Source organism: Sebastes fasciatus, chromosome 2, assembly GCF_043250625.1.
Source record: "Sebastes fasciatus isolate fSebFas1 chromosome 2, fSebFas1.pri, whole genome shotgun sequence".
NCBI lineage: Eukaryota > Metazoa > Chordata > Actinopteri > Perciformes > Sebastidae > Sebastes > Sebastes fasciatus.
This window is the reverse complement of record NC_133796.1, coordinates 3,471,575-3,495,518: the sequence shown is the minus strand read 5'-3', so window position 1 is coordinate 3,495,518 and position 23,944 is coordinate 3,471,575. Positions and strand designations below refer to the sequence as shown.

The window sequence follows — 23,944 nt, the reverse complement described above, 5'->3', positions numbered from 1 at the left end:
GCAGCATATGACTGAACGTTTGTCGGACGCCCTGTTTCTATTTATTCTCGTCGCTCGCTTTGAAAGCGCCGCAACGGACGAGGCTGATTTGTGAAGTTGAAATGAGGACATTAATGCTTTCTAGTCAGATAGATAACTATAATAACTAAAATATAATACATAATTAAAGCTACTAATGCCAATCAAATCAAATCAAAGCAAATATTTAAATAAAAATACAATCATTTATTTTATTTATTTCGTTTGATCACTTGAATTGTGTGTTTTTATGCGAAAAATCTAGACTGTATGTTTTGTAGTGTGTGAAACTGTGAGAGAACAAAGACGTTTTCTATCTAAATAAATAATTACATATTCTCATTCTGTTAATGTCACAGTTCAGGAAGGCTGGGTTAAGTTGTGTTAAATTATTTAATACATTGTTTTTACATGTTTACATTTGGGCCACCCAATTTACAGGCTTGGTGGCCCGTGAGCTTAAAAATATTAGCGTCTATCTCTGATAAATAATAATTTATAAACTAAGGAAATTAGTCATTTTACCTTTTTGTACTACGTGTATTTATCTACAGTGTTTATTGAATTTTTTCGAAATATTTCTACAAAAGGTGACAAGAACGCTCACACCGAGGCCGTCTAACAACACTCAGCTTCTGAGTACACAATCACAAATAAAAGGAAAATATAATAACTACATTATAAAAGCAGATAATTAAGACCTCAGCAGATATTTCTACATATTTCTTCTTCTTGGACAAAAGCTCCATAAATGATCTCCAGTGTTTTCCCTCCGTTATAAATGTAAGAAACGGTTCAGTATACCGTCAGAGTTAGAGGCTCAGAGTCGACAGAAGACAATCGTTTCCTTACATTGTGTTATTTAGGTTTTATTCTGTTGAAGAGATTACGAGGAGAGAAGATGTCTTAAATATTTCGCTTCTAATCTGCAGATATTAATAAATACTTGGACATCTTGAATCTTTAAGAGATAAAATAATGTAATGACCACATAAATCTGTAATGGTTGAATGGAACGACGTTCATCTGCCCTGATTGTAAAGCTCATATATTACTGTTATTACGGTAATAATGTAATAATGTTGATATATTGATTTAAAGATCTGGAGCTGAGTAACAGATCGAGTCGGTCAATGAGGACGAGAGCAGGTCACAGAGGTTATATGACCTCCGTCCTCCCTCACAGATTGAGGTTGTGATTGTAGCCCGTACTGGTTTTGTGGGTGTAATCCTTTGAGCCCCCCCCCCCCCCCCGGTCCCCGATCATGATCAGGCCAGCTTATCCTCGGAGGTCTGTGCTTCTGTAGCATCTGTCACCGCTTGTTCATGTCACGCTCATCCACAAAGCAAATCTGGAGACACAATCCTGCTGGATACACAATCCTTCAATGTAAATGACATTATTATATTATATATATATATATAACTAATATTGTTGTTGTCTGATGTTTACAGATCCAGCATCATGGGGAAAGGCTGCCTGACAGCGACCAAGTACTTCCTGTTCCTCTTCAACCTCATCTTCTTTGTAAGTATTTTATCTTCACTAATTATTATTAATAATAATAATGATAATAATAAATGTGCTATTAAAGGACAAATGCACCTTTTTAAAGCATTGTAAACGAGCTGTTCTCAATGCACATCTTGTTTGTTTTATTTATTTCAAATCACACTGACATTTGTAATAATGAAAATTACTAACCGCACGTTTCAGCTGAAGCTTTAATCATATAAATATAGTTGCAACTGAAGCTGAAACGTACGGTTAACTCGTAGGCTAATAGCGAACACTGCAGTAGCTAACGTCAGACGTCAGACGCTAATTTTCTTTTCCTAGGATGGCAAAGTCATGACCCGCCCTACTCTGCCTCTGATAGGTACTCGTTGCCTCAGTTGGTTAGGTTTAGGCATGAGGAGTGAGATTGGTTTAACCTTGCAGGACAGCTGGATTCTCGTGATGTCACAAGAATCATGGGATCACCTATCACACGGAAATCCATCTTGTCAGGCTTCAAGTAATGAGTTTGTGTCCGGCCAGCCAGACAACGGACCAATCGGCGTCCTGTGAGGAGCTACTTGCAGCTACCGGCGTGGTTTAGGTGTGTGTGAGGCGACTGTTGGTTCTAAACAACAATGTCGGCTCCTGAGGAGGTTAGCGTATCTGCAATAGAATCAGTACTATCAGAACTGGAGAGTATTTCTTTCTTTGAAGAGTAGGGTGGGTCATGCATTCGCCTTCGCATAACATTCAGAGAGCGCACATTGGAACAGTCCAGTGAGTTTCCTCGCCATTGGAACAGTCCTTTGGCAGGATTCGATGACATAGTATCCTTTAAATTCAGCCGTTGAAGGATCCTTTCTCGACACTGAGAAACAACTACAGTCTTTAGATGTGAGAGTCTTTTAAAAGTCTTTCAGAGTCTGCTAGCGGACAGTAGGGATTACTTTCTGCAGTTCTGTGTGGACAGCTTGAGAAGACGAGATGTCAATCATTCATTCTTCTTCTCTTTCTGCGTCTCTGAGTTTTAACTACAGTACAGATGACGTGTCTGTGGCCTCGTTACCACGGTAACACTTTATCGTTTCCTCTCTTCTTCTGAAATCTGTGATCTGAGGTTAAGATCTTCTCAGCAGCACGTAAACACTGCGTGTGTGTGTGTGTGTGTGTGTGTGTGTATTCCCACACTTCCTTCCCTCCACCAACCGAGCGTTCAGTATTCTACGTTTGGTTCGAACTTACAGAAATGTATTATCATTAAGTTACATTTCCTCATTTCTGTAATTTTTTTAAATTTGATTGACAAAAATAATCAAACACTCACATTGCGTCCCAAATATGAAGCACTAAACAGGAAATACAGTGTTTATTCCACGTTTGTTATATTATTCAATAAAAACAGATCTCCACAACAGGATGTGGACATATTTGGTCAAAAACAGCCACAGTGAGATGTCATAGCTGAAGGTCTGCAGTTGGTAAACATTAATGACGTTGGTTCATCTGGAGCATCCTGCAGAAGTCTGATTAAAAGAAGCTCAAACTGGGATTCACCAGTACCAGTAAATCACACCAGTATGAAACCAAACAGTGAGCTGAATGTGTTGTAGCGTCTCCTGAACTTCATCTGTTACAGTATGTTGATATGTTCTCTCATATGTGTGTGTGTGTGTTTGTCCTGCAGCTGTGCGGCGCCGTCATCATGGGCTTCGGTCTGTGGCTCCTGCTGGACAATCAGAGCTTCATCGTCGTCCTCAGTGAGTTCCTGTTTCTGATTTAACGTTGTTTTTTCCTCCTGATGATGGTTGATAGTTTCCACGCAGCGTGAATTAATCCTTCTCATGTTTACCTCTGATGACCTAATTCTTTTTATTTTCATGTTTTTCTTCTAATTAGGACTCCAGTGAAGTCCGTTTTCTGTCTCTGTTGTTTCGACTAATGATGAGATAAAAACTAAACTAATGGCCAATAGTGTTTCACATTAATCCACTTGTAGAGCGCATGTAGGCCACAACACATGAAGTCATGATTAAGAGGCTGAAAACAGGCCAAGCTCTGTCTGCAGGCTCACAGTGTGTGTTTGTGTCTTTAAATGTTGTGTGTTTGAGTGTGAGACAAAGAGAGAAAGCAGAAGAAGAAACAGGCGGCAGACGTTCAACACCTCAAAGATTTTATTATTTGTTCGTCTGAGCTGTTAAAATGTGATGAACTATGAACACATCCTGGTTGTAGGCTGCCGCCGGTACTGTGCTGCACCAGTAAACACCGTGATGTATGCAATGGATTTCACTGTTTAAGCACTTTTGCCAAGACATGTGTCCAACAGATCCTGTAGAAGCGGTTATTTTTGGAGCCTTGTTTCCGTTCAACTGTCAAACAAATGTTAAGCAAACTTTTGAAATGTTGCAAAAAATAAATGCGAATTAGACGCTTTTCCATCGACCGGTTTAGAGCGAGTAAAGTCTGTTTTTAACAGCTGCTCCAACAACAATCAGAGACTTGAGAGCAAAACAGAAAGTAAAAGTCATAAAATGTCTTCTCCATGAAAACCAGTTTTACTGGTCTAAAGTTAATCTATATCTATCTTTGTTATCGAGTTTCGATCACATTATGAGCGGAGTGATCTGGTTACACCGGGCTGATGGTGCCGCTCTGCTGGCTCCGTCTCCTTCATTGAAATAGTGTAAATCCCTGCATCTTGACCTGCTGTTTAAAACACTTGAGACTTTCAGCAAAACACTTAAAGGGACTGTTTGTGAGAATCAGAAATGTCTTGTTAACAGCGACACCTGTGGCCGTTAAGTCAACTAAAGTCAGCGTCCTGTTGCTCGCGCTTGTGCTCGCTCTACATAGACATGAACGAGCATCGCTCAAAACAGTGAGGCGACACACGTCAGCTAAAAGCACAATATCACTCGATATCAGCTGCTTGGCAGTAATGTTAGCTGACCAGACGAAGGTCTCTCCATGAATCACTGCTGATCCTAGTGTTGGCTTTTCCCGCCTCAGCCTCCCGATTGTGGCCGGAGGGAACAGGGGAGACACCAGAATTTTTGTCGGAGACGATAACGTTTCTCTCTGCGGAGCCCCGTCACTTCACAAGACACGGGAAACCTCTGTTGGTCTGGAGGAGCTGCAGCAGTTATTTCTGCACAAACGTCCTCTGTACATTCACTAGATATTCTCAGAGCTAAACTAACTCTTCTGCAGTGTGGAGTGAGCAGCATGCACGTGAGAGGTGGATCGAATTAGTGAGAACGAGCGCGGTGTGTGAGTGAAGGCAGGCAGAGGAGCAGAGTACAGCAGAGACTGGTTTTGGTGTTTCCGTGTAGTTTGTCTTGGAGTCTGAGTCTGAACAGCGTAGCCACACGCGAGCGCGCATGGGACACCGACCTGCAATGATTTATACGTGTAAGAAGTTACAAACAGTCCCTTTTTAAAAATGGCTTTGAATTTTGTCCTCAAATCATCTTGAAGCAACGCGTTGTTGGCCGACCAGAGAGAAAACTGTTTTTAAAAAGTCTCTTTTGAAACTTGTAACTGAATCTCTGGTTTTAGTTTCACTCCTACTTTCCTGTTCATACTTTCAGATATCAGATATTATTTTTACTCTAAATGATCAGTTTGAACTCACTGCTGATGCAAACTGAACATTTCCTTCTGCTGCTTCACATTAAAAGCTTCTCAACGATGAACCAGCAGGAGGCTTTTATTGTGAAGCTACTTGGGCTGTCCTCATCCAAAGATATTTTTCGTTGACTAATTGATTAGTTGATTTAATCGACACATCATCACCACTTTAAATCTTATGTTTACCAGAGATGTGCTCAGAAGTTTCTTAGAAATAAGTCATTCATCATGAAGAAACGCATAAAAAAAGTACTAATCAACTAAAGAAATCTTAGTCGACTCAGACCAAAACGGACGATTAGTCGACGAATCAACTAAGATTCAATAAAAACAGATCTACACAACAAGATGTGGACATATTTGGTCATCAGATCAGTTTTAAATATTGTAGGGAAGAATAGTTGAAGCAAATAAGTTTCAGGTTTTTATTAAATGATGCATTTCTTCTGATTACGGTATAAAAGAGGAAGCAAAGTGAATCCTGCTGGGGTTAGTTTGCGCCTCCACACAGACGGAAGCGCTGCGTTCATGTGTCATAACCAGTTTCAGACTCGAGATCTGAGACTGAATAACATCATTCACTCAGACGACCTTCATCTGTTGGAGACCGATCAACCCAAATATCTCCTGCTTCTGTCTTCAGCTCTGGCAACTAAATCAGTCTCTAACAGGCTGCTGCTGCTGCTGGTGTTTTTAATGTAATCATTATTAACTGGCCGATCTGGTTTCTAAAGCCTTGAGCTGCATCCCGACTCTGATAAGTCTGATAATAACATCATCTTGTTGATCAGTCGCAGCGACCCCGCTGAAGGCCAGAGGCCAACATGTGGTGGTGTTGAGGTCTGTGTGTGTTCACTGGTGTGTTGAGACTCTTCAGTTAAACACAAGTGTCCAACAGATTTCTGTACGTCTGTGTTTAAAAAAAGAAAATTCCTTTCAGCCACAAATCTCTCTCTCTCTCTCTCTCTCTCTCTCTGTCTCTGGGTGTCTTTACGTCGTCATCCTCCGTCTCATCATGGCTTCGTTTACTCTCCTGTTACTGACACAATGTTCAGAGAAACTCTTATAGGATAGCGCTGGACAATATGACGATATATATCATCAAAACGATATAAAAATGTCCATCACATATATTTTTCTATATCGTTTCTATCGTGATGTAGGCTAGGCCTGTATTTATTTATTTTTTCTGTATAATTTCACTTAAAATGTTCATTTTGCAAGTCTCAAAATACGCTGCTTTTCATTTTTCAAGTATTTAATTCACACAGGAGTATACAGAAATAGGCTTTACATTGTGCTTATTTTATATAGACTATTTATTTATTTATTTATTCATTTATTCATTCATCCATTCATTTACTATTTTATTAATATATTGAATTACCAGAAAGCATGCTATATGGATATATATATATATTTATATCGAGATATATAAAATGACCTGTATCGTGATAGAAGCCCAGGGCTAGTGGTGGAGGAAGTATTCAGATCCTTTATTGAAGTAAAAGTACTAAAACCACGCTGTTAATGTACTCTGTTAAAAGTAAATAGTCCCGTCTGGAGGCCTTGAAGAAGATACTGATGAACCTGCACGATTGTTTGTCTGATTCCTCGAGGAATCCGATCCCGTGTTGGTATCGATGTATTCTGAACTCCAGGCTAACGGTTTCCCCCCGCTTCCAGTCTTTATGCTAAGCTAGGCTAACAACGCACACTGACTCCAGCTTTGTACTTAACGACGATTTCCCCCAAAATGTTGAACTATTCCTTTAACTCTGTCTGAAGTATAGTAACTATAGTAACAGTACGAGTTTATCAGCGAGGGAAGAAGAAGAAGAAAGAGACGAGCAGCGAGACAGAACGGCTCAGAGACGACTGAAGAAGTGTTGATGCAGAAATATAGAGACAGACATTGAGACAGTGTAATAGAGAGACTGTGTGTGTGTGTGTGTGTGTGTGTGTGCTGTCAGACCAGCCAGCGTCACTGAGGACATTTGTCCGTGGTCCGTGGCGTCTCTGCAGGTGTCCTCCCCTCAGACACTGGGCTCTTTCTGCTCCGTCCAGCATCAGCATGCATCACATCAGCCCAGTGCGCTCACCGCCTTACTCATCACCACACACACACACACAAACACACACACTACATCACCGGTCTGTCCGAGCGGCGAGGACGGCGGGCGGGCGGGCGGGCGGATAGCGTGAGTCCAGGGGTTTTAATGGAGGACGTGGATGTGGTCATACGACACATTAAAGTACAGTGGACAGTTTAGCTTTGTGTCCTCTCATCAATGAGACGTATTGATGCTCAGCGGGACGTCGTCACTGATGACCACGGCGAGGTCGGAGGCTGCTGCTGGAACCTGATTGGACAAAGACGCGAGCTGAGTCAGAAGTCAGAACGTCATTTCTGCCGTCTGATATCATCCCGTATTATGGGATGGATCTGGTTCATTACAACTCAGACGGGTTGTAAACAAAACCTCCACGTTGAGGAGGGAGACCTCGGGGACACTTTGACTGAGACATCCCATAATCTGTAACGAAGTACATTTATTTAAGTACAATTTTGAGGTACTTGTACTTTATTTATGCTACTACAGTCTCAATACACACATTTGATGACTTTAGACTCGACAAAATAAAAAAGTCTTGCAACTGGACTTTGACTTTAACACCAACGCAAAGAGTGAAGATACTGGTATCATATGAAACTAAAAACCCTGATGAATCCATCGGTACCAACCATGTCATACTGGCTCGTCATGAAGGAGGTTAAATAACGCTCCAAACTTATGCTACATTTTGGTGAGGAAAAACTGTCATTGCCATTTTCAAAGGGGTCCCTTGACCTCTGACCTCCAGATGTGTGAATGTGAAATCTCTGAAGTCCAATTAAATGATGATTTTTAACAGGAGATCTGATTCTGAAAGTGGCTCTGCTTCAGTTTGGTGAGGATTAATATAAACTGGGGTCAAGAGCTGTACAGGTAGAGTCTCTGCAGGTCGACCCTGAAAACGTGCACACTATCTGAGAGCAGGTTTTCATTTCCTGTCCCCCCCTCCTCCTCCGTAGCCTCATTTTCCATCACAAACTCTCCTCTCGTTTCTCTTTGTCTTGGTTTGGAGCAGCGTGCCCTGGTTCACTGATCCCTCGGGGGTATCCCATGAGTCCTTGAGGCCATGAAGACTCAGCGAGGAGAGGAGAGGAGAGGAGAGGAGAGGAGATGGGGGGGTCCGGTCTTTATAACCGTGGTCGACATCACCACGCTGCAGTTTGTCTCTAATCGTTCACCACAGCCGGATCAGATCCTGAGATTCCGTCTTTTTTCTGTCTCTTGAACCAAAAGAAACTCTCCGTTTCTCTCTCCGTTCTTGATGAGTCATCATTTTCCCTGAATCCCAACCTGAGCTCTGAGGGCTTATTTTTAGCTTCCTGCGTTACGTTGGACGCTGATCACTCGCCATAAGTGGAGCGCTGCTGCTGCTGCTGCTGCAGCCGCACTGCTGCTTCTCATTTCATTCATTTTGTGATGATCACACGTGTTGCTGCATCGGCGTCTGGTTTCAGTTTCCATCAGTTTGTTGAGTTCAGAGACGAAAGAAATTCTCTCAAAATACATGTCGGTGAAACATAAAACTGTTTCAGATTTTGTGTTGTTTGTTGTAGAGTTCTGTGTGACGGAAAAAAATGCATTTTATAGACGACAGAGTGAGGTGACATTATGTTAAACCTCAGAAGTATTTAGTTATGAGGGGTGGTAGCAGCTGATGAGTCCAGGTCCAGTCTACTGACTGTGAGTGTGTGACGCTCTGAGAGGGAGGAGTTGTAAAGCTCGATGGCCGCGGGCAGGAATGACTTCCTGTGGTGCATCTCGCTGGAATGAGACTCCTGTGTTTGAGCAGCACAGCATGAAGTGGGTGGGAGACATTGTCCAAGATGATACGTAGGTTGGACAGCATCCTAGAGTGAAGAGACTGGCATCATATGAAACTAGAAAACCTGATGAATCCATCGGTACCAACCATGTCACACTAGCCTGTCATGAAGAAGGTTAAATAACGCTCCAAACTTACGCTACATTTTGGCGAGGAAAAACTGTCATGGCCATTTTCAAAGGGGTCCCTTGACCTCTGACCTCCAGATCAGTGAATGTAAATGGGTTCTATGGGTACCCACGAGTCTCCCCTTTACAGACATGCCCACTTTATGATAATCACATGCAGTTTGGGGCAAGTCATTGTGAGGTCAGCACACTGACACACTGACAGCTGTTGTTGCCTGTTGGGCTGCAGTTTGCCATGTTATGATGTGAGCATATTGTTTTATGCTAAATGCAGTACCTGTGAGGGTTTCTGGATCAATATATGTTATTGTTTTGTGTTGTTTATTGATTTACAATGATAAATATATACATACATTTACATAAAGCAGCATATTTGTCCACTCCCATGTTGATAAGAGTATTAAATACTTGACAAATCTCCCTTTAAGGTTCATTTTGAACAGATAAAAAATGTGTGATTAACTATTTTAATCAATTGACAGCCCTAATATAATATATTCTTAAAGTTGTGATAACATGTGTTTCCTGATCTGTCCTCTTCAGGTAACTCCACGGCTGTAAAGGTGGCGTGCTACATCCTGATTGGCGTCGGAGCTTTCTCCATGCTCATGGCCTTCCTCGGCTGCTTGGGGGCCATTTATGAGATCCGCTGTCTGCTCGGCCTGGTGAGTGACCGTCTGTCTGTATGGATGTGTATACAGTATGTGTATGTACGGCCTGATCATTTAAACATGATGATGAATAATGCAGCCGCGCTACGACGAGTGGAGGATTTACTGTGGACGTTAAATATCTGGACAAACGTCTCCTAAAGGACCAACAGCAGCTCTCTGCTTCATCACATGAAGCCTTAAATACTCCAGTGGACTCTGAAGGAGACAAAAGCCATTCGTGCACAGCACTAACTTGTTACTTGTATGCTACATTATGTTTTCATGTTTTAGAAAGGTAAACTGTATATAGTGTGCACAGAAAGGTTAAAGTCTGCTGGGTAAAAAGAGATCATTCACCAGGAAGTCGGTGTTTTCTAAGTTGTGGTTACAAACTGCTGCACAGCAGAACACCAGAAACAGAAGAGATGAGTGTAGAAAAGTGAAACGGAGAACTCATTTACATTCGATCTGATGGTTCTGCTGGGTGTCAAACTCATTTAGGCCACGTACAGTCCAGTTTGATGTCCAGTGGGCCGGACCAGTAAAACCATTGCATAGTAACCTATAGATAACAACACCTCAACATTTTCCCTTCCGGTTAGTGTAAAGAAGTACATCCTGAAAACATCCACAATTAATGGAAAAATCCCCTCCAAATAGGAATAGAAGTGCATTTTATTGCAAAATTGGAATTAATGATTCATTCTGACTTACAAAAGGCATAAATTTAACTTAATATCAAAAATGTTTTCTTCCTTTAACAAATGTGTGAGTGACTGAGGGCTGTCAGAAGACATAGTCTGCTTGTCTAGGAGTCTGAATCAGAGTTAAATTGATACCTTTGGTTTGTTTTCTATTTAGTCTGGTTCAGTTTCACAGTGCTCAAATTAAAGTGGACCAAAAAAAAAAATAACGAGCAAAGGGGCGTAAACGAAGGAGCCAATTTGTCTTTTTCATCTCGAGAGCTGCCACTTCTATGCAGGGAATCGCGGACTTTGATATATTGCTGTTGAAGTGTTTTCACTTTGAATGAATCCTCCAGTTTATTACTTTATAAACGTCACTATTTTTTGCAGACTTTATTTAACATATTCTGTTTGTTCTTTTCGGCCCAGATGTCAAGCAAACATCAGTCAGTTCTCTCCCTCTCATTACCATTAACCGTCGTTTACCGGTGTCCATCTGCGTGCGAGAGGTGGAGCGGTTGTTTTGTTCCCATTGAGATCAAAGATCTCTTTTACAAGGAGACCTGGCCAAGATAGTAGCAACACAGTTATAGTAAAAGTGACAGATAACACATAAATTAACATTATAAAACTTGCTCATAAAAAACACTTTCACACAGACGAGCTGGACTGCAGCGGTTTAACTTTAAACTCATTCAAGGTCACTACGTTTTGAAGTTGAAGATCAGATTGTAAATTATTCCTTAGCAGTAGCACTAAAAGCTTTCCTTCCCAATTCAGTTCGTACTTTGGGAACAACAAATTGCAAAATGTTCATAGAACGAAGATTATGACTTCCACTTCCATCCAATTAAAACTGACTAAATGTTGGCTTGTGAAAGCGCCCTGAACGGTCTGAGCTCTGGGAGCGATGGTGATGGTCTGGATCAGGACTGTAGGTCACTCATTAATGTATAAATACACAGACAGACTAGAGGAGCACTCAGAGAGCACAGACCTCCACCAATAAATGAAAAAATGTGTGTATCCGTCCTGTGATCTGGATCTGCTCCGACATTTAATGGCTTCTTCCTTGACCCCATGTTACATTCTTCCACCACGTCTTATCTCTCTACTTTAGACAGATAAGGCTGGTGTTATTACCTCCGCCAAGGAGGTTAGGTTTTAGTTTCAGTTTGTTTATTGGTTTGTTTGTTTGTTTGTCAGCAAGATTACAGAAAAACTACCGGCCCGATTTTCATGAAGCTTGGTGGAAGGGTGCAGGATGGGCCGAGGAAGAACCCAAAATCAGCCTGTAGTTTTCTCCGTAATCTTGCTGATAAACAGACGAGCTGGTCTCTGTGGTTTTTATCAAACAAACAGGAGGAAATAGTGCATTTGTTTGGGACTATTTTCAGCAATACGTGTTAGTAGGTACATGTATTTTTTATTTATTTATTTATTAATAAATATTTTTTAACATGCCAATCAGAAATATGGCACAAATATTAACAACATTGTCTTCTTTGGCAGTTAGAATAATAATTGTTGGTTTGATTAATTAATTCTAACAATAATACTGATAAGGAAATAGTGTAGCAGGGAAAAGAAATAATAGCAAGAATAATGAAAGTAGGCAACAACACTTAAAAAAGGGAGGAATTAAATTGATTAAACGAGGAGAAGAGTAAATATAAATAAATAAATTAAACAAATAAATAAATAAAGTAAATAGATAAATAAATAAATAGATAAACAAATAGATAAATAAATAAATAGATAAATAAATAAAGTAAATAGATAAATAAATAAATAGATAAACAAATAGATAAATAAATAAATAAATAGATAGATAAATAAATAAATTAAACAAATAAATAAATCAAGTAAATAGATAAATAAATAAATAAATAGATAAACAAATAGATAAATAGATAAATAAATAAATAATTAAATGGATAGATAAATAAATAAATAGTTGAATAAATAAATAAACAAATAAATAAATAGATAAACAAATAGATAAATAAATAAATAATTAAATGGATAGATAAATAAATAAATAAATAGTTGAATAAATAAATAAACAAATAAATAAATAGATAAATAAATAAATAATTAAATGGATAGATAAATAAATAAATAAATAGTTGAATAAATAGATAAACAAATAAATAAATAAACAGATAAATAAATAATTGAATGAATAAATAAATAAATAAAGTACAAGAAACACAAAAACAAAACATAAATACATAAAATAATTAAATAAGAATAAAAGAAGGGGGTGATACCTCCCGAATGTTAATTATGGGGTTTAAAGTTAGGATCCTAATAGTAGATCCAGTTATTGTTGGTTTGTTGACAATAAGATCCTTTTTCCTGATCTTACTGATCTTACTGGTTTTACTGGGATGCTGCTGCGTCTCCACTCAGCTCAACATGTTCTAACATTTTAACACAGCTCCAGATGTTTTTAGCTCTGATGATTTCAACATCTGTCTCCTCAGTACTTCACCTGCCTCCTGCTGATCCTCCTCGCTCAGGTGGCCGCCGGCGCTCTCATCTACTTCCAGAAGGACGTGGTGAGTGATGTCACTTCCTCCTCATTACCAGAGAGCATCATGGGAGTGTTATTCTGTTCTGTGTTGTTTAGTTCGTCTCACCTGGAAGGCGAATGTTAACTGATGATTCTCACTAAAGGAATGTGTTGCAGCACACCTCCGTCCTCTGTCTTCTGACGGGGTCGTGTTCACGCCCTCGATGTGTCATAACAAGCTCAACTATGTGCTGCAACATAGAAACAACATGTGCTATGAATAGAAACTAATTCTACTCCTCCAACAAAGTGTCCCACTGTATCCGAGAGCTCAGAGTCTGATGATGAGGCGACATATGGTCGATGTGACACCAGCAAATTAAAGCCGACGGCGTTCAGCGCTGTGTCGCCCTCTGCTGTTTTAATCTGAGACGGTTTATAGAGAAACAGGAAGAGCAGCAGAAAGAGAGTAGAGTTACTCTGAAGGAGCTTTTTAGGAGCTTTTCCTTTTTCTTTTAACTCTTTTAAATGGCAGCTTAAAAGTTTCTCACATAAAAACACAAATAACAGACTTAAACATGAAACATTTCACACACGAGAGACGACAGACGTAAACCAAACGGCAAGTTCAGTCAACCACAGAATTTTCATTCCTTTCATTTTATCTTTTATAAACTTTAAACCAAATTAATGTCAAAGTAAAATGTTTATAATAAGTATTATATAACACTCTGTCCTGTTGGAAACTGTCCAAAGGAGGAGCCGTTCAACCAGACATGTTGATCAGAGATTGTTTCAGTTACTAACAACAAGAACTGCATTCTTGTCCGTCTACTTTCATTTATCTGCCTCTCAAAGTTTTAATTATGTTTTTATTGACACTTAGCAACAAACATACTTCCATAAAATAAGTTACAGATCCTGTACACATAAATCACCCGTCTATGTCTGTCTAAAGTGCCGTATTTTAATCAATCAACATTTATTTGTGTAGCCCTTTACAAACAACCAAAAGGTACCCAAAGTGTTTTACATTAACATCAAGAAATAACAGGAATAAAAACACAACATATAGATAGATAGATAGATAGTAACTTTATTAAGCCCGAGGGAAATTCAAGTTTCCAGCATCACAGTTCCATAGTGCAAAACATGTTAGTAAAAAGGCAGTAAAAAAAGTTAGTTGTACAAAGTACAAAAAATTATACCAGATATAAAAATACAAGATGAAGAAGAAAACTGTTAAAACTGAATATAGTGCAGGGTGACAGCTGTGATACACGACTATTATATTATTATTATTATTATTATTATTATTATTGTTTTTATTACATTTTATTATATGATAAAATCATAAAAAGGTACATTAAAAAGCATAAGGAAAATGTCACAGCGCTACTAGGTATTAAAAGCCAATCTAAATAAAAAAGTCTTGAGCTTATATTTAAAGAGTACTAGGTCAGTGATATAGTGCGTATGTATCAGGGGGAACTTGTTCCAGAGTTTAGGAGCAGCGATCACCCCACAGCTTACACCTCGACCTCGGGACTTCTACAAAAAGTTGACCAGATGACCGCAGAGCCCCGTTGTGATAAAATGCAAAGAGAAGGAAAAAGTCCTCCAGCAACACGTGTCGTAAACAGAACAACTTCAACGTGTTGCAGCTCGTTGCCTCACCAGTTTCTCTCATAACCAACAAATAACAGGAGCAACTATTTAGTGGGTAACACTTTATAATAACCATCATTTATAAACGGTAAATTAATAGTTAATTAAACTTTGTTGATAGAAATGTTACCGTTAATAAACAATTAAATGATAATTAATAATGATTACTAATTATTAGTAATGCTATGTAATGTTATTTTATCATTATTATGTCTATGTTAAGCATCCTTGGGTTTCTTGAAATAAATCTTATTATTATCATTAGTTTGTGTTATATGAACTAATTAGTTTATAAATGATTTATTGTATAAGAGATAAGATAAGGCTGATAAGAGACGATAACAATTACATTCTGATTACATTAATAAACTATTTATTATCAGTTTATTGTTGCACACGTTATAACATTTTATTCACTATATTAAGTATTGTAAGTATTATAAGTATTAAGTACTGTTAACTGTAACGGAATAGCAACGAAATTGCGTTGCTAGGCAACAGTTTGGGTCCATGTTTACTTCCTGTCAGCTGATGTTATATACATACACTGCAACAGGAAATAAACTGGGACACATTAAGAATGTTTGTGTTTGAAAACCGTGTAATGATCTATATAATTGTATATTTGTGACATCACAAATGGACAGAAATCCTGACGGGTTGTTTCAAAAGCACAATTTCTGAATACGGGCTGTGTGTATTTCTCTGTACATTGAGCGCTTCGATACTTTCACGGTATTTATAAAGCACTTAAACCTGCTTTATAATATGAAAGACATGAAAATGTCACTTTTTACAATATCGGACCTTTAACTAAGTTGAATTAACTGTCCATTTACCATTTATAAATGATGGTTGTTATAAAGTGTTATCATTTATTGAACTCTTTACAGCCTCTTCCTCCTTTAAAGAGAATGAGACACAAACAAACTCTGATGCATTTGTCTCTTTTGTATCTATAACAACAACAACAACAACACATGATGACGAGTTACAACCGATCATGATGTGACTGGTCGAGAGATCGACTGATCGGTTCATGTACCAGTGAGCTGTGTTCTGTCGGCCTCTGACTGAGTAACTGAGTTATATTTACTTTAAGTACATAGTTACTGTACAGCAGCAGCAGCTCACTGTTCAGGTCAAACACAGCCTCAGATATTTATATGGACGCTCCAGTAATTAACTCCAATGCAAAACATCTGTGTTTCTCCGACTTTAATACTGCGTTCACATCACATGAGTTACCGTAATCACCAGTTTCCAGCTCCTAAGTAGCGTTTATGTCCACACGCAGGTTGTAATTACAACCGGAAAAAAACTCTAAAAGCTTCGACGATAAAACGGAAGTCTCTCAAAATGTAAACAAGTAAACAAACGGACGCGTCACGTACACAAAGACTCAAGTTGAAGTTACATTTAACCCAACTTTAAGTGATGTTTTGTAAATGCAAACTCATTAACATGTAAATCTCTCCAATAGTTGATGTGAATACAACATTACACTGTTACACACTGTAGTCTTAAAGACCTGCAGCTAATGATTAGTTTCATTATTGATTAATGTGTGGATTATTTTCTCGGAATATATAAAAAAACAAAATAAGCAATAAAAAAACTGAATAAAATCAATTAAGATAGAAAAAAAACATAAAAAAAATTAGAAAAAATTAAATAAAATACATTAAATTAAATAAAATTAAATTGGAATAGACCAGAAATACAGTTACAGGGCAGTGATAAGTTGTAAATTGCCGCAAATGCAACAAAGGAAATAAAAATGCAGTAAATAAACCATCACTTAAAGGAACAGTGTGTAGGATTTGACGGCATCTAGTGGTGAGGTTGCAGATTGCAACCAACTGAAACTTCTGTGTGCCGAGCGATTCGGAGAACTACGGTGGCCGACGCAAAAACGTGAAAGTCTCTCTCTAGAGCCAGAGTTTGGTTTGTACGTTCTGGGCGCACTGAGGACAGTCCGCCCCGGTCGACAGTTGCACAGGGAGTAAGGGGCCCCGTCCCTCCCCGGCGGGGAGAGAGGGCGCAGCGAGCCCTTTGTCCACGGTGTGGCGGGGTCCGGGCGGGGAGCGCTGTAAAGCTGCGGCATCGCCTGATATGCGAGACTCTCCAGCCTGCCGTGTGTCGCTCACACCCTCCAGCTGGCTGTTAACGAGGGTCAATTGGCACAGAGAAGTACTCGTATCGTTACTCGTATCGTTACTCGTATCGTTACTCGTATCGTTACTCGTATCGTTACTCGTATCGTTACTCGTATCGTTACACGGTATCGGCGAGTACCCAAATGTAAGTACCTGTACTCGGTCTGAATAAAGTAGTATCGGTGCATCCCCAATCACTTCTGTCACTTTCAAACAAAACCTAAAAAAGAATCTTAAAAAAAGAAAAAGATTACCGCCGATTGACTGATAATCGTTGAATTTCTAATCAATCAACAAATCGTTTCAGCTCTGTAGTCTTATGATATGTATGGACTACAAACATGGAGGATACGGGAGCAATTTTACAAGACTTTTACATTTGCAGTAAATAAAAAAAACAATGAAAAACGTTAATTTCTTTCCAACCAAATCAGTTCTTTTACCTCAACATTCAACAATGTAGCACAAACTGTAAACTAAGTGAGATGTTTTGACTTCATCACCTGGACTGTAGTGTGATTGGCGAGGCTTAGTGAAAGGATTTATGGGTAATATGACTTGACGCCAGCTGGACAGTGACTCGTATAACAACTCACACTTACAGGCTTAAAGTTTCATCTACAAACATGAAATAATGATGTGCACTTTCATGATTTGCTGAAGCAAAAGAGAGAAAACCTCAGAGTTGGAGCAGCAGTTTGTCCTCGCTGATCCTGATGCATAAATCATCTGAACAGACAGAAACGCTACAGAGAGGAGGAATCCAGACAGACTTCTGTTTATTGTATCTGAACATTTGTTGGACTTCTATTCAGCCGCCGTGCTTCTCTGCCAAATAGTGGTTCAAGGAAAAGACCTCTATTTGGGGGAAAAAAAGCAGCGTATATATATCTTCTCTTTTCCCGTCTGTGTTCACTGGAGACCTTCAATGTCTCAACATTCTTGGAGAAAAGATTTAGCAACAATTACTCTCCGGCTTCCTGCGTCTGGTCGGATCAGTTCAGCCGTTAAACGGCGCTGCCGTGTGTTCGCCTCCTGATTGTGATGTTTCTGGGTTTCGTACAAATCTGATTTCACAGATCTGAAAGCCAAATTCTTCACCGCAAGAATTCACAGCTCATGTTTGACAAACCAAAAACATGTAAAAAGAATTGTGATTATTGAGGAATGTAAGTGAAACACGGCTCTGAGTTTAAAGCTTTTAATAATGTTCAATATCCAGAAGAGTCCCTGTTTGCTAAAAAGACTTAAACTTAAAGGAATAGTTCAACATTTTGAATTATTGCATAGAGCTGCATCAATTAGTCGACTAATCGTTGCAGCTCAAAATAAAAGCTGTTTGTTTAATATGTTTTCCCATGATGAACCTGCTGAGAGTTAGACGAGAAGATTGATACCTCTCTACCAATCTTCTCGTCTTACTCTCTTTGTCAAGTCAAACTGAAGGTTGCAGGAAATTAAGCTTTATAAAAATTAATAAATAGCAATTAATATAAATAGAAAAATAGAAAATAAATAAATCAGAAAGAAAAAATTGAAAATAAATAAATCAGAAAGTAATTTGTGAATTAATAAGTCCACTAGAAAAACTGAGTGCTGAGGGAGTAAACGGGAGGGGACTAATTAATCTAATTACGCCCGGAGTTTAGAAAAGCAATACTCTCAGTTCCACAGTAAAAAAAGCGAATAATGGTACAATAATTGGGCTGCAACTAACGATTATTTTCATTATTGATTAATCTACAGATTATTTTCTACATTAATTGATTAATCATTTGGTCAAAATGTCAGAAAATAGTGAAAAATGTCCATCCTGTTTTCTCAAAGTCCAAAGACTAATTTAGTCTGCATCTATTTTGATAATCGATTTATCAATAAAGTCATTTTTCAAACAAAAATGACAGAAAAGGCTGTTTTCAGCCTCTCAAATACAGACATTTGTATCAGTTTTATATCACTTTAAACTGAATATCTTTTGGGTTTTTGACACAGCAGGACATTTAAAGACATCACCTTGGACTTTGAGAAACATTTTTCTCTATTTTCTGACATTTTAACCAAACAATTAATCCATTAATGTAGAAAATAATCTGCAGATTAATCGATAATGATAAATAATTGTTAGTTGCAGCCCAATTATTGTATGAGCTTTCTTGCAGATTGGTAGACGAGAAGATTGACACCACTCTCATGTATAAGTGTGGTATCAATCTTCTCGTCTAACTCTCGGCATGTTCATCGTGGGTAAACATATTAAACAAACATTTTGTTGATCAAACACCGGGCAGGTTTCCATCTCGTTTTGTTCCCCTGAATTTGGACAATAGAGTGTCTTTGAACAGCTGTTTTTATCTAGACATGATTAATTTTACAACTAATTTTTGCTCATTTTGTTTATATACATTAATAAACTCTGCAGTCCTGCAGCTACAGGATAAATAGTTTGGTTTTATTCCGTCATAAAATCCAAATATTCACAAGAAAGAAAAAGAAAGAACCAAAGCAAAAGACACACATTCTCTCCAACATGGATCATAAACATGAAGAAACACTAAATACTAAATCAAACTATAAACAGCAGATAAAACGCCGTCTCACTTCAGCAGCTTTTCTGTATTTTGCATCACAAGACGTATATTTTATTAACATCATAGCTGGTTTCTTTCAGTTAAACGGGGAGATGTCCAAGATCGTCACCAAGGTGCTGGACGGTTACCCCGGCAACAACTCGACCACGGAGCAGGCCTGGGACTTCATCCAGAAGAACGTGAGTTAAAAAACTGATCTGATCTGGGGTCAGCTAAGTGATAGATTTATGCATGAAAATAAATAACAAAACATCAAAATTCTTTTTGCAATCGGTAAAGTAACTTAGTGCCACACACTCCTGTAGCAAGAATATCAAAGGCAAACAGAGGGAAGGAAATAAGTCCAGAACAAAAATAGGTAGTAAAAAAATAAAATAAAACCGTCTGCATTTTAACAGCAAAGCCCAAACATCAGCTCTCGGTTATCTTTTAACACTGACCACGGACTGCAGAATGCAAGTAACATGAAAAAGGCCACTTAAAGGTCCCATATTGAAAAAAGTGAGATTTTCATGTCTTTTATATTATAAAGCAGGTTTAAGTGCTTTATAAATACTGTTAAACTATCAAAACACTCAATATACGGAGAAATACACACAGCCCATATTCAAAAATTGTGTTTGAAACAAGCCGTTAGGATTTCTGTCCATTTGTGATGTCACAAATATACAATATATTGACCATAGATATAAAACTGTTTTATATTTAGACCATAACACGGCTTTAAACATAAACATTCTAAATGTGTCCCAGTTTATTTCCTGTTGCAGTGTATGTGAATAACATCAGCTGACAGGAAGTAAACATGGACCCAAGCTGTTGCCTAGCAACGCAATTCCGTTGCAATTCCGTTGAAATGCACTAAAACGGAGCGTTTCAGACAGAGGGTGAATACAGGTATATTCAGACAGGTAGTATGAGGAACATAATGGGTTTTATGAAGATTAAAGCATGTAAACATGTCCTAGTAGAAACATAAAATACAAGTATGAACCTGAAAATGAACACAATATGGGACCTTTAAAGGGTAAGTTCACATTTTTTCCATTTTATAGGAAAGTGTTCAAATTCTACACATACGTCGTTACAAATATATTAGCACTTATTAACACTTGAAGAATGTAGGGGAAATATACATGTAACACAGGAGTTGTGCAAAAATCTTAATTTGTAAAGTAACCAAAGCTGTCAGATAAATGTAACGGAGTAAAAGTAGAAAGTTGCATGAGGAGTAGTAAAAGTACCCTAAATTTAACTATACTTAATAGTACTTGAGGGTCATTCTCCCTGTCTGTCCGTCTGTCTGTAGATGGAGTGCTGCGGCTGGACGGGCCGTCTGGACTGGAACAGTAACCAGGTGATCGTCAACAGCTCCCAGCTGCTGTTTCCCTGCTCCTGCCAGAACATCTCACTCGCCACCGGAAACTTCTCCGACAGCGGCTTCTGCGAGGCTCAGACGCCCGACTGGCCCGTTTACGACACGGTAAACAGAGTTTTACTGTTATTACATTGACCTGTTTAAAGTCACCTGGCTGAGTTCCTCATTCATTCATTCATTCATTCATTCATTCGCTCCTCTCTCTCTATGCTGTTCTGGATGGATCTTTAGGGTTGTTCTTCCAGCGTGGAGAGCTGGCTCCTCACCAACATCGGGGTCGTCCTGGGGATCTGCCTCGGAGTCGCTCTGATTGAGGTACGCCTTCATTCATTAACATCTCCGGTTTTAACTTACACACTTAGTGTTTAGGCTGCTGTGAACGCTGCCAAGCAAACTCTGGTGCAGACCAAATAACCAGACCAAGACTGCCTCATTATCAGGAGTCTTGGTCCGGATCGTTACGTGTTGGCAGCAATCGGCCAATCAGAGCTCATTCTGCTTCTGCCTCTCGAGCTCTGCTGCCGATTCAACATGCTTAATTGGGCGAAAAACCTCTGACATGGGCAGACTAGAGCTGACGATGCAGGACACACCGCAAAAACTAGACAGAAGTGCTCGCCTTCACTCAGACAGTGCGCGCGTTCTCGCGTACTCGCTTCACCTCTAGACGTGAACGCGCGCTCACTCCACACTGCAGAAGAGTTAGTTTAGCTCTGAGAATATCTAGTGGACGTTTGTGCAGAAATAACTGCTGCAGCTCCTCCAGACCAACAGAGGTTTCCCGTGTCTTGTGAAGTGACGGGGCTCCGCAGAGAGAAACCTTGTCGTCTCGTTACCGACCGGGTGCCGGTGTCTCCCTGTTCTCTCCAGCTGCGGACGGAGGGAGACGAGTTTCTCGCTGCGGAGCCCCGCTGCTGAAGCCTGTGCTGAGGCAGGAAAAGCCAACACTAGGATCAGCAGTGATTCATGGAGAGACCTTCGTCTGGTCAGCTAACATTACTGCCAAGCAGCTGAAATATAGAGTGATATTGTGCTTTTAGCTGACGTGTGTCGCCTCACTGTTTTGAGTGATGCTCGTTCATGTCTCTATAGAGCGAGCACAAGCGCGAGCCCGACACTGACTTTCGTTGACTTAACGGACACAGGTGTCGCTGTTAACAAGACATTCTGAAAGTTACAAATTGTCAATTTAAAACATATAAAATTTATTGAATATATAAAATGTTTTTAAGATATAAAATGTATTAAAGATATAAAATGTATTGTATGAAATGTATTGATGTATCTGTGTTTTTGTTTTGCAGCTGCTGGGGATGATCTTCTCCATCTGCCTGTGCAGAAACATTCACACAGAAGATTACACCAAAGTGCCGAAGTACTAACGAGGCTCGGCGGAGGAAGATGAACTGAACAGAGAGAAAGAGAGGAAACAGTAAAATAATGCATTGTTTTTATTTCATCCTGTATTTGGTGAAACATTTTGTCCAAATGTAAAATAATGTGTTTGCTTTTTATTTTGTTAGATTCTTTTTGAGGCACTTCTTTTCTTTTCTTTTTAGTTTTCATCAGTCCAGTTTTTTCTTTGGAGCACTTTAGAGACGTTTCGGATCAGAGAGCGACGCTGGAAATGTTTTTCTTCTATTAAATTCAGATTAGACGGAGAGAGAGAGAGAGTTTGTAAAGTAAGAAATGACGGATGAGGTCGCCCGTACGTCTTCTCGGATTACAGCGTCGCTGGTTTCTCTGTAAATTATCGCTTCGTGGTTTCAGTTTTCCCTAAAAAAATCTGAAGAGAAATCGTGTTTATCGTCGGTGACGACAGAATTTAAAGCTAACGTTGATTTGGACAACTGGAAAATCCACCTCATGTGTGTGGTGAGTTTTGTTTTTTATATATATATACACCAGCGTTTTGAGTTATTGTGACATGTTTTTAGTACTTTGTATATAATTTTAGTCTTTATTTGTGTGAATCCAAAAAAGTCTGCCGGTGTTGTTTTCTTTGTTTAGCAGCTGGTTTTTAAAGTCGGTTGTTTTCTTTTTCATATTTTCTTAATTTTTCTGATAATAATAGAAATAATTAGATACTAAAGCGGTACATTTATGATACTTGTTTCTTTAAAGTGTCGCTCCCAGTTTACAATTGTCTTTTATGACAAGCAAAAACAACTTTTCTTTTTTTTTAAAGTAGCTTTAAGTTCATATTTTACCCACTTTAATCTAAAAAAAAAAGTTTGAGAAAGAAGATAAAAGTTTATTTTAACCACTTTAGAATTAAAATATGAGGAAAAGGGGGAACATTATTTTGGAGTAGAGGGAATATTTTCCATCTTGGAAATTTGTTTATACAGAAAAAATCATTTGAAATTCATTTTATGTACGATTTTTAACTCTCAAGCCAAGATGTTGTGTTGTTTTTATAATGTACAAATCCTCCTTGTTGTGTTCTCTTTATGTACAGTCTGTATGAAAAACATGACATTAATCTTTATAATAGTTTCTAAGAACAGGAAGGGAACGCATGTTTGTAACTAGATGGACTTCTAGCTGGATTAGTAAGCGTGAACTCACAACATTCATTCTTTCATTTTGCCAATAAACTGATTACAGTAGTTTGTTGTTGTTTGTTTTTAATCCACTTCCTGTTGTGTTAAAGGTTCTCTATATGATATCCAGCGCATTAATATACAATCAACTACTATTACAATCAATTACAATCCACTATCAACCCCTCTCCAGTGGCTCCATGTGGATTTATAAAAATGGAAATCAATAACTGTTTTTGGTTACATTTTCATTTTCATTTATCATTGTTGTAGGATTATGGTACGACGGTTTATTAAGGCCACATTGAGGGAAAAAAAATTTGAGATTTCGAAAAGAAAGTCATAATATTATAAAGTAGTAATTTTACGTGTTATTTTCTTTATTCTCAGAATAATACGACTTTTTTTTCTCGTTAAGTTATGACTTTATTTTCATAACATTACGACTTTTTTTCTCAAAGTTTTTTTTTAATATATTATGCATATTATATATATTATATTATATATATAATATTATATATATGTATATTAT

At 38.5% G+C, this 23,944-nt stretch overlaps 1 protein-coding gene across 1 annotated transcript in view; it reads left to right on the top strand.

The window, feature by feature from the left end:
- Window positions 1-23,478, top strand: part of LOC141782060 (CD82 antigen-like) — a 40,405-nt gene extending 16,927 nt beyond the window's left edge. Inside the window, exons 2-9 of the mRNA XM_074658080.1 lie at window positions 1,474-1,546; window positions 3,204-3,276; window positions 9,760-9,881; window positions 13,045-13,119; window positions 19,569-19,667; window positions 20,798-20,971; window positions 21,098-21,181; window positions 22,171-23,478. Of these exons, the coding sequence (XP_074514181.1) occupies window positions 1,484-1,546; window positions 3,204-3,276; window positions 9,760-9,881; window positions 13,045-13,119; window positions 19,569-19,667; window positions 20,798-20,971; window positions 21,098-21,181; window positions 22,171-22,248 (768 nt within the window). The 5' untranslated portion in view covers window positions 1,474-1,483 and the 3' untranslated portion in view covers window positions 22,249-23,478. The remainder of the gene's footprint in view (window positions 1-1,473; window positions 1,547-3,203; window positions 3,277-9,759; window positions 9,882-13,044; window positions 13,120-19,568; window positions 19,668-20,797; window positions 20,972-21,097; window positions 21,182-22,170) is intronic.
- Window positions 23,479-23,944: the final 466 nt, after the last annotated feature.